The sequence below is a fragment of the Lathyrus oleraceus genome, chromosome 5 (assembly GCF_024323335.1).
Source record: "Lathyrus oleraceus cultivar Zhongwan6 chromosome 5, CAAS_Psat_ZW6_1.0, whole genome shotgun sequence".
Taxonomy (NCBI): Eukaryota; Viridiplantae; Streptophyta; class Magnoliopsida; order Fabales; family Fabaceae; genus Lathyrus; species Lathyrus oleraceus.
This window is the reverse complement of record NC_066583.1, coordinates 578,352,230-578,363,285: the sequence shown is the minus strand read 5'-3', so window position 1 is coordinate 578,363,285 and position 11,056 is coordinate 578,352,230. Positions and strand designations below refer to the sequence as shown.

The window sequence follows — 11,056 nt, the reverse complement described above, 5'->3', positions numbered from 1 at the left end:
AACAAAGACACTCATGCATAACTCATCTTTCTAAAGTTCAATCTAGATGGCATGTTTAGCTGACAAACTAATTGTTTGGCTCCATATGATGGTAATATGTTGTTTATGAACCTTCTTCCACCTATTGAACCTACTTGTAGATAAGAATTAGTAAAAAAATCCAATGTAGCATCAATTGTAGAGAATTCATTTGATCTTTTGAGACTCAATCTGAATTCTCAATTTACGCAAATGACTAGCTTGATTTTGCCTCTTAAGCCCTTCAATATTTGTCAACTCAAGCATTTTCTTAGGCTTTGTTGGGAGTTTGGAGGGAGGGAAAGACAGTGCTTAAAAAACATTTTTTTAAATATAGAAAAATATTTAATATTTAAAACAAAAGATATTGTATAGAATGATAAAATAGTACTTATCATTAACATATTTTTAATTTTTTATATACTATAATAACAAAAATTGTATTTGAATAACTTATCTAAGTCCTCTAAAACCCCAATTCAATACAATTTTTCAATTCTCCCAAATAAGACGGACTTTTATTTTTGAATAAAAATAAATTCCTCCAAATCATTCTATTTTTTTAACCAAATCCTTCACTTTTTTCAAAGTCACCCTCTTCCTTCTCCTCCAAACTCCCAAACAAAGACTTAGGATAAGCCTTGTCAAGGCCAAGTTGATTTAATGCGACAACAAATTTGTTATGCAACTGACCAGTATCCCAAACAAAATGAGTCTTTTTTTTTTAGTAAAGCTACATGTATCATTATCTTCCTCAAACTCACTTCATTCTTTTCTTTTTTGTCCTAGAGTTTCATTCTTGGCAGCAACATTTTGATCAGATATCGTATCTTGACTACTTACCCTAGCAACATTATCGATAGTCTCCTCATTATTAGTATTAAATATCTTTTTCTAATATTTTCCATCAATCTTCTTTCTCACTACATGTTGTTATATTATCTTCACCTCTACCATTTGTATCAGTTTCAATATATAGTCACTAGCACCGTTCACCATACCGTTCATCATGCTTTCCATATCATCGTGCCCCGTCAACATGATAAAAGGTAGATCCATCTCATCTCCAACATGCTTAAGAAGCTTAAATTCATCCATCTCAGACATGTTAACGTCACAAATAACTAAATAAAAATATATCTTTATTTTCCCTCAATATTTTCAATGCTTTCACTGACTCATAGTTGTAATTGTAGTAACTTTATAATGACATTTGAGAAGCATATTCTCTAACATGTTCAAACAAATTCAATTTTTATCAATGGCAAGAGCATGCATACCAATTGGAAAAAATTCACAAACCAAACCATTCGCCATAACCATGACGAACAAGATTTAAAGATGAGAAACGAAACAAAGACAAGTTCTCTGTTTGTTTTGAATTATTGAGAAGATAAATATTAATCGAATAAAATTATTTCTTCCGATACAATAAATGGTCAATGTTTTTATTATAGTAAAAAACTAATTTATTTTATTAAAAATCAACGTAAAGATTATTGCAAAAATAAAAACAATAAATATTTTAACATTTAATCAAAATTGAGCCAAATTTGAAGTTGTTTAATCTACTTAAACTCTAAACACGTCATTAACTCTATAAACATTCACTCTAAATATTAATAAATCAACAATCTCTTAAGTATGGACATATATGAGGGGTTGGAACTACAAAGTTTTTGCACTAATAAATCTAATAAACATGTCATCTCTCAAATAGGCACCAACTCCAATCTTTTTGTATTCTTCTAAGAACATCACATAAAATGTTGCACCTATAAACGGTAAGTAATCTGAATTACTTTTTTTGTGTGTATGTTGTCCTAGATTGTTGCATTTCTTGCTCTTCTTCTATAAACTCCATCAAGTTACTATGAATATGCATTGTTCCACCACCGACATTGGCTATAGTAAGCTAAACAATTTTTTTCTAATGCTCTAGTATATTGGTGTATCATATTTATAAATGACCACAAATTTAAGTTAAGTCATGTTTGGAAGCTTTTGTTGAAAAACAACAAAACATGTTATGTCGTTTCTCAACTTTATTTATACACAAACATTTGCTCATTGAACTGACACCTTTGTCATCCCAGACAAACCCGGGTTAATAGACGTTGCTCGCAAATATTCACACAAAATTATTTATCATTTGCGGTACTAGTAGCAGCCAAATTACATGTTAATTTCTTTGCATTTTTAGACAATTTATTTTGTGTGAGTTCGTCGAGGCATAACTTGTCAGTAGAACGCACACTATACAAATATTGATCGTCATACTTCTAGACTCTTATTACAAAATAAAAAATACGTGTACCGAGCACGTAATGCATTGTCTGTATACTTATAAGTAGTGTCAAAGTATATTCCAATCGGAAGTTTGTCTTTAATTGAAGCAAGTCGATCTCTAAAAATTAGGTGTAACTTCATAATTGTGTGGAACACCCTAATATTATACTCGTTTTCAATTTTCTACTGTGTACCTTGCTGGAGTAATTACTCCATTCATTCCATAATGAGTGATCCATTTAAAATAAAAGAGTGTTATAAAATGAATGATCTGTTTCAATTTCTAATGCACTTTTTTCAATTTTACCATCTAATTAATATTACTTTCATCATTCTCATTACTTGATTAGAGATACTTTAGTAAAAATATCATTCTCTCTCTTTCATTTATTTATTTTTCATAATCTGTGTCAAATAGTCAACTGGGTCACTCATTGAGGGACGTAGGGAGTACTTATTTCACACCAATTAAGAAAAATGAATAAATGAAAGAAATAATGACATGTTTACTATAGTATCCCTATTCAAGTATTGAGAATGATGAAAGTAATATTAATTATAGGGTAGAATTGAAAAAATGCATTAGAAATTGAAACGAGTCATTCATTTTTAACATTATTTTATTCCAAATGGATCACTCACTGTGGGACGGAGGGAGTAATATATACTATGTTATTTTGAATTTGACTTCCACACCCACATTCTTGCTTGCTAAAGAAGACCTCTGATATTTGAAAGTTCATTTGTTACCGTAAAACTTCTTCATAAATGATAAATATTTTCATCATCGTTGTTGTTTCTCTTTTCGTAACCCTACAAAACAAAAAACAACCATCAATAAGAAAGATGAATGTATACCCCCTTCATACACGAATACCATATAGTTCTCCTATTCATTTTTTTTTATTACTCAAAGAAGTTACCCTTTGTGCACACAAAATGAAAAAATACGAGGATAATAAATCTCCTTACCTAAGACTTATACTCAAAATTATGAGCATGTCTGACTCTTTGTTGATTAAGGGTGACAAATTAGACCCGACCCGTCAGACATACCCATTTTATTTGCACTTTTTCACGAGACATACCAAAGTATTATGTCTACATCCTCTAATATGCTTGTCCCATCCTGTTTCTTTTTTAGATTTTTTGCGGACGCAAATATTAACATAATTTTTTCAATTTTTAGAATTTAAATATGCAATGTCCGTGAAACTATCTCACCCAATTTTTTTTTGCAAGAAGGACAAGACTTTAGACCAATATCCTTAACAATAACCATTTTGCCCTATTTTTTTTTACAGATAAGCTTAAACAAAACAGACATGTTTATTTGCCATTTAATCAATAATTTATATTATATTGGTTTCACACACATTATAACCCATAAACTATAAATGTTTTAATACTCATTAAAATGATTCTTATTTATATTATAGTTAGATTTTATTGATAAAGATAAAAATTCGTGTTTCTTTTTCATTTTTTTTTATAGTTAAATATTAATAATCAAATGATAGGTCAATAGAAAGACTTTGATTTTCTCGTTCAATTTCTTCTTATCAACTACCTCATTCACAATTATATCTTAATTTTTTTTCCAAGTTTTGTCTCCTTTTTATTATTATTATTATTATTATTATTTTTCAAATTTATCTATTATATTATACTTGTTTTAATTTAATATATTAATATTTCTTCTGCGTTGAATTTAAACTTTAACCTATGCTAAACTAACTTTTACAATGAAATTTGACACCCTACACTTTACCATATAGCTGTGAAAATTACTTTTATTTTTGTAAAATTTTAAAATAAAAATATATTTATTTATAATTTTTTAAAATTTATTTTATAAGACAAATCTAAGAGTATATATAAATATATGTTATTAACCAATTTTACTATTGCATTAATAACACAAATGTATGTTATCAACCATTTATTTTACTTATAATTTATTAACTAAATTTATCATTTTATTAATCAATAAAATATATATTAATTAACCAAATTTCTACATTAAAATATAAAATAGAGTATAAAAACTCTATATTTCCTATTTTAATGTCATAACTTAGTTAATGTTATATATTTTATAGATTAATAAAATGATAAGCTTGATTAATAAATTATAAATAAAAAATATAATTAATAATATTTATAATTAATACAACTATAAATTTTGTTAATGACAAATTTATATTTGTATTACAAAACTAATTTTAAAAACAAATTCTTTTATAAATATATGATTAAAAATACTGTTCGCTCATTGGGGAAACTATCAATTAGATTTAATAAAACAGCTTCCAATAGTTAAAAGTAATAATTGAACTCTAATAAAACGGTTTCAAGATTGGTTTTTGCTTTGCTTCTCAAAGTTGTGGGCCTTCATCCTTCTGGTTTATTTTATTTGTTATAATATTATTTTCAATTTTTTTAAAAATATTTTATTTTTGTAAGCAATAAGAAAAACTCTGTTTTATTTATTCTAGGGTTATACAGTTTCGTTTACCCTTTCGAAAAAACAGGTAAACCCTTGTTGAGTATACATGTGTCCAATTCAGTAAATTTAGGTTCTGGTTTCTACACTTGTTTGCTTTCAGAGAAATCATTACGACCAATCTGAGTAACAATCTCCTAGGTTTTCACCACACTGGATGAACTTCTAAGCTCCTTCAACTTCCCCCTAATTCAAATTCAACCTTTTCTTTTATAGAATATAAAAGGAATTGAATTTGCTACAATCACAGTGTAAAAATATTTGATTTTTTTTTCTGGGAAAATGATTGCTGAAAAACCTAGTTGGGTAAGACATGAAGGTATGCAAATTTTCTCCATTGATGTTCAACCGGGTGGACTCAGATTTGCCACTGGTGGTGGTGACCATAAGGTATCAAATTTTGCTCTCAATATGTTTGATCTTTTGACGCATTGAGATTGTTCCTATTTTTCTTGACTTAATGTGTACTTGCATTTCGTGTATGCTTTCTTGTTAAACATTGATTTGCAGGGTAAGGTAAGTATCTTTTTTGTTTGTCAGTTGTTAATCTAGATGGATAATTTAGCTTAAGAAACCACATTTTCGAGGTGTCTTCTGGTGAATCACATTTCATATTGTATTAGATATGGTGCTATAGGGTTGGTTAAGGTTTAGCTTCTATTTGACAACAATTTGTACTAAATAGTGTATCGCGGAACAATAGTGATTTGTTTAAATTCTGCTACACTGTAGGTGCTATTTGACAACACTGACTTGAATTATTTTCCACACATTCACATTGTCAGCTATGTTTTGTGCAGGTTCGCGTATGGAATATGAAGTCTTTTAGTACCGACATGGAGAGTTGTGACTCTTCTCAAAGGCTTCTTGCGACCATGCGTGATCACTTTGGGTCTGTCAATTGTGTTAGGTGGGCCAAGCATGGAAGATTTGTTGCATCAGGGTCTGATGATCAGGCGATATTAATTCACGAGAGAAAGCCTGGTTCAGGAACCACAGAATTTGGCAGTGGAGAGCCTCCGGATATTGAAAACTGGAAAGTCACAATGACTCTGAGAGGGCACTCTGCTGATGTGGTAATGCAATATCTTTTCCTTTTTCAACCTCTCGTCTCTTAAAAATACTTTCAACCAATTAATTTAAATACTGGATTTTCTCTCTATTTGGAATTTTGTGAACCAAATTTGTCATCTAAACAGGCCTCTAGCTCTTTATCAGAATGCTTTTATATTTCAATTATCATCATTAACTTGGGATCTATTTGTCCATGCTTAAAGTAGGTGGATCTTAATTGGTCTCCTGATGATTCTTCTTTGGCAAGTGGGAGTTTGGACAACACTATCCATGTATGGAATATGAACAATGGCATTTGCACTGCTGTTCTAAGGGGCCACTCTAGCCTGGTTAAAGGCGTTGCTTGGGATCCTATTGGCTCTTTTATAGCAAGTCAGTCGGATGATAAAACTGTAATTATTTGGCGAACTAGTGATTGGAGTCTTGCTCATAAGACAGATGGTCATTGGTCAAAATCAGTAAGTTTCTTATTTCTAAAAGTTTTAATTGATATGCACTGTCGGTGTAAATTTTTTTTTTATCACATGCATCTAATTACATTTCATCATTGTGCCACTTTGCTATGCTAGTTCTTAAAATATCTCCACAATTATCTATGTAGTGAGATGTGATCGGATGCATGTGTGGAACTTTTTTACACTGACATTGCATACCAATTGAATTATATTTTTCAGTGTTTTTGATCCAATTCAACTTTCTATTTCCTAATCAACATTTCCTTTTTTTTTTCAGCTTGGATCAACCTTTTTCAGGCGGCTTGGGTGGTCTCCTTGTGGTCATTTCATTACCACTACTCACGGTTTCAAGAAGCCGAGGCATTCTGCTCCCGTTCTTGAAAGAGGGGAATGGTCTGCAACATTTGATTTCTTAGGGCACAATGCTCCGATCATTGTGGTTAAGTTCAACCATTTTATGTTCAGAAAGAATTCATCTAATACTCAAGAAGTGAAGTCTGAACCTGCCGGGTGGACCAACGGTGCTTCCAAGACTGGATGCACAGAACCACAACCTTACAATGTAATTGCCATTGGAAGTCAGGATCGGACTGTAACAGTGTGGACTACTGCAAGTCCCCGTCCTCTATTTGTGGCCAAGCATTTTTTTACTCAAAGTGTTGTGGATTTATCCTGGTATTTCTCTTCATCTGGAATTGTTGCATTTGATACGTTGTGCTATATATAATATTTTAACTTTATTATTTCTCTGATCGAGTTCTCTCTTTTTTCCCTTTTGAAACAGGAGCCCTGATGGATATTCACTTTTTGCATGTTCCTTGGAGGGATCTGTAGCTAAATTTCATTTTGATGTAAAGGAACTTGGTCAGATATTAGGTGATGCTGAACTGGATGAGTTGAAGAGAAGTCGTTACGGTGATGTGAATGGTCGTAAAGTAAACTTAGCAGAATGTCCGGCACAGTTACTTCTAGAAGCAGCTTCTACCAAACAAACATCTAGCAAGAAGGTGGTTTCTGATGTTCAACAAAACAAGACAACGGCAAAGGCTTGTGTTAGTGCAGGGGATGCTATAAAGAATTCCAAGCCTCAAGTTGATAATAATAAGAAGAGTGGAGGTCCTGTAGGGGATAAATCAAACATGCTTACAACCTCTTCTCAAGTTTCTAGGCCCGTTAAGCAAAAAGAGTATAGACGCGCTGATGGCCGTAAAAGGATTATTCCTGAAGTAGTTGGAGTGCCTGTTCAACAAGAAAACATATCTGGTGCAGCTCCGCAAGCACTTGGTTTTCCTCTTGTCTCTTCTGAACACAGAAAGGATTCTGACAGAGCTATACCTAATGATGATGACATGAGAGCAAGTACATTAGGGGGACTGCATATCAGGCATTCAGATTCAAAAGAACGCTCAGGGATTACCGCTAGAGCCACAATTTCCGAGGGCCTGATAATTGAGAAAGTTCCAGATTCTGCTGGTGATGGAAGCATCGATGTTCAGCAGTTGGGCAATTCAACAAATTCTAGTTCTTTAGCTGCTTGTAATGCTAAACTTTCTATTAGAGTATTTGATAAGAAAGGAGGGGAAGATTCTCCACCTCTTCTTTTGGAAGCGCGCCCAAGAGAACACACTGTAAATGATATTGTAGGGCTGGGAAATACGTCAATGATGAAAGAAACAGAAATTGTATGCACAAGGGATGCTCAAACACTTTGGTCTGATAGGATATCAGGAAAAGTCACTGTTTTAGCTGGCAATGCAAATTTCTGGGCAGTTGGGTGTGAAGATGGATGTCTGCAGGTAAATTGCTTTTCTGCAATTATTATGTGTATAAATGGTCTTCTTTTACTACAAATTTTCTGATATAAATCTGTAGGTTGTGGTCGCATAGTTAGCTGTGGCAGTTGTACTGACCACCCTTTATTGATATTTAAGTCTCAATTCAAATAAGTTTGCTTCTGTGTTTGGAGTGAAAAATAGCTAATTTGTATAGAATGTGTGGTGTACATGGTTCTAAATCTCTGAGATTTTAAAACTATGGGCACAATATATGAGTAAAGATCTTATGCTATCTCCACTTTCTGTCTTTTGCTTCCATTTGAGAAGATTTACACAAAGTGTGGGAGACGAGCAATGCCTACCATGATGATGGGGTCATCTGCAACATTTGTAGACTGTGACGAGTGCTGGACATTGATGCTGGTGACAAGAAAAGGATCCCTTTATTTATGGGATTTATTCAACCGAACTTGTCTCCTTCAAGATTCTTTGACTTCTTTAGTTGCTTCAAGTCTGAACTCATCCACTAAAGATGCAGGTATCATATATTTTACGTACAGTACAGTTGTTAGATACGAAGGCAACTTTCCTTGAATTTCTCAACAATTTTAATCGTATTTGGTGACTCTGATCTTTTTGAATTTCACCATTTCTTTGCAGGGACTATTAAAGTTATATCTGCAAAGCTATCAAAATCTGGTTCCCCTCTTGTTGTGTTGGCCACGCGCCATGCTTTCCTATTTGACATGAGTGTCAAGTGTTGGCTTAGGGTTGCAGATGATTGCTTCCCTGCATCAAATTTTGCCAGCTCTTGGAGTTTGGGTTCGATTCAAAGTGGTGAGCTGGCTGCTTTACAGGTTGATCTTAGAAAATATTTGGCTCGAAAGCCTGGTTGGACAAGGTGTGTGTGTATTGATTGTCATCTATTTTTTAAGCAGCCTGTAGTCAATATTCCATTTTTCTAGTTGAACTGTAGTATAGAATGTGATTGTTATCGATTGTTATGTTGTTGGGGTGTCAGTAACTCATAATGATGTATTTACACTTTCAATTTTTGCTTTGAAAAAAAGAAAGAATGTGTTTGTTATCTACATCTCTGACCTCATGTTCTGTATTTATTTTCTTCATACCCACTTTTATTCGATTTTTTATCGTTGAAAGGAACCCTTACTAAATACAAATATCTTGACAGAGTTACTGATGATGGAGTGCAGACACGTGCTCATTTGGAAGCTCAATTGGCTTCTTCCTTGGCTTTGGGATCTCCCAATGAATATCGCCAATGCCTATTGTCCTACGTACGCTTTCTTGCAAGGTATAATTCTTCGATTTTTTGTTTAGATTTTTCTTAGTGCAATTTAAGCACCTTAGTGTTCTTGCATTAAACACACAATCATTTTGTTTTCTTCTTAAATATTATTGAGTGTATTTAACTTGACTAAACATTCAAAAGGTTGCAACAATGAATAGTTTCATCGGTTTTGATGTTTTCTGTTTTCTCTTATAATAAGAAAGGACCAGATGGATTACTTTGTTGTAATTATACATATACATGCATATCTTGTTGTCTTTGTGATTGTGGATTATTGCAGACTAAATAATAATTATGAAATGATTGCAGAGAAGCTGATGAATCTCGATTACGGGAAGTTTGCGAGAGTTTCCTTGGGCCTCCAACAGGGATGGCCGAGGAACCATCTTCAGATTCAAATAACTTAGCATGGAATCCTTTTGTCCTTGTAAGCTTCAAGCTCCAACTTCCCACATTTCTTTAAAAACATGTCAAAACTTTAACAAGATGCTGGAATCTCTATTAACCAACAAAACCTAATTGGTCAAACGCATCATGATCTCAAACTTTTTTTGCTTGATCTTTGCAGGGAATGAGGAAACACAAGCTTCTTAGAGAAGATATTCTTCCATCGATGGCGTCAAACAGAAAAGTCCAGAGATTGCTTAATGAATTCATGGACCTGTTATCTGAGTATGATATAGTTGATGTAAATCAAGACCAATTGAATCTCGTTTTCCGAAAGTCATCTCCACCAGCAACCAAACCAATCGAGAGCAGTTCACTAGCAGCCGACAAAGAAGACAGTGCTCAAGCAAAATTGAATTAGAAGTATTCTTTCTGATGTAGTTGTAGAAAATCAACTCGAAAATGTTGAAACAAAATTTCCATATGACTGATCAAGTTATAACAAAGATGCATGAGTAAAGGAAGCAATAATAAACCGTCTTGAAAGCACTAACACACTCCAAAGGTATAGCAGAAATTGAGCTAAAAAATGGCACATCTCTACCTTCTTCCATCAACTTGGAAATTGCTTCTTGTAAAATGTTGAATAAAGGAAACTAAACTAGAGTTATTTTTTTAGTAGTTGTATCCAATGTTTATTGTATTTTTTGTTTAATTGTTGATTGTGCTGTTTTTCTTGTTCATTTGGAACATGATAAGCTGTTCTTAGAAATTCAAAGCTATTCTAGAGAGAATGTAAATTGATGATGTCACATAACTTATGTAATTTATAATTATTTTTTATTTTAATAATAACATATTTTTCCATTTGAAGAAGAAAAAAGAAAAAAATAAAAAAAAATAGTTTAAGTTACCATAAAATTTTAAATTATATTTATTTTTAAAAAATAAATTGTTTTAATTATATGTAATCTTTTTAATAAAGCTAATTAATTTTACATTACAAAATTTATTTATTTTTGTTTTTTGTGCATTATTATTAGGATAAAAGTAATTATAAATAATATGTAATTTCAGTTATGCTATTTAAGTTATACCACATCAATTTAACTATTACATCATTAAAAATGCCACTCATATGCGATGCCTGATTAGAATTTTGAAAATATTAAAAAAGAAGAGCTGAAATTTCAAATTTTAAAATAAAAAGATCAAAACTTAGAAAATTTTCAAAAATATT

General features: G+C 32.0%; 1 protein-coding gene across 2 annotated transcripts; it reads left to right on the top strand.

Moving 5' to 3' along the window:
- The first annotated feature begins 4,809 nt into the window (after positions 1-4,809).
- LOC127086608 (protein HIRA) lies at positions 4,810-10,683 on the top strand. 2 transcript variants are annotated; one of them, XM_051027390.1, is made up of 10 exons: positions 4,810-5,203; positions 5,614-5,889; positions 6,094-6,345; positions 6,620-7,017; positions 7,127-8,138; positions 8,445-8,655; positions 8,778-9,018; positions 9,310-9,432; positions 9,739-9,856; positions 9,998-10,683. In XM_051027390.1, exons 1-10 carry the CDS (start codon positions 5,096-5,098, stop codon positions 10,235-10,237), a joined length of 2,979 nt encoding a protein of 992 aa, XP_050883347.1. In that variant the 5' UTR covers positions 4,810-5,095; the 3' UTR covers positions 10,238-10,683. The 2 variants fall into 2 exon arrangements, with proteins under 2 accessions (XP_050883347.1, XP_050883348.1); XM_051027391.1 differs by lacking the exon at positions 4,810-5,203 and having other exon boundaries at positions 5,671-5,889; positions 6,091-6,345.
- The last annotated feature ends 373 nt before the right edge of the window (positions 10,684-11,056 follow it).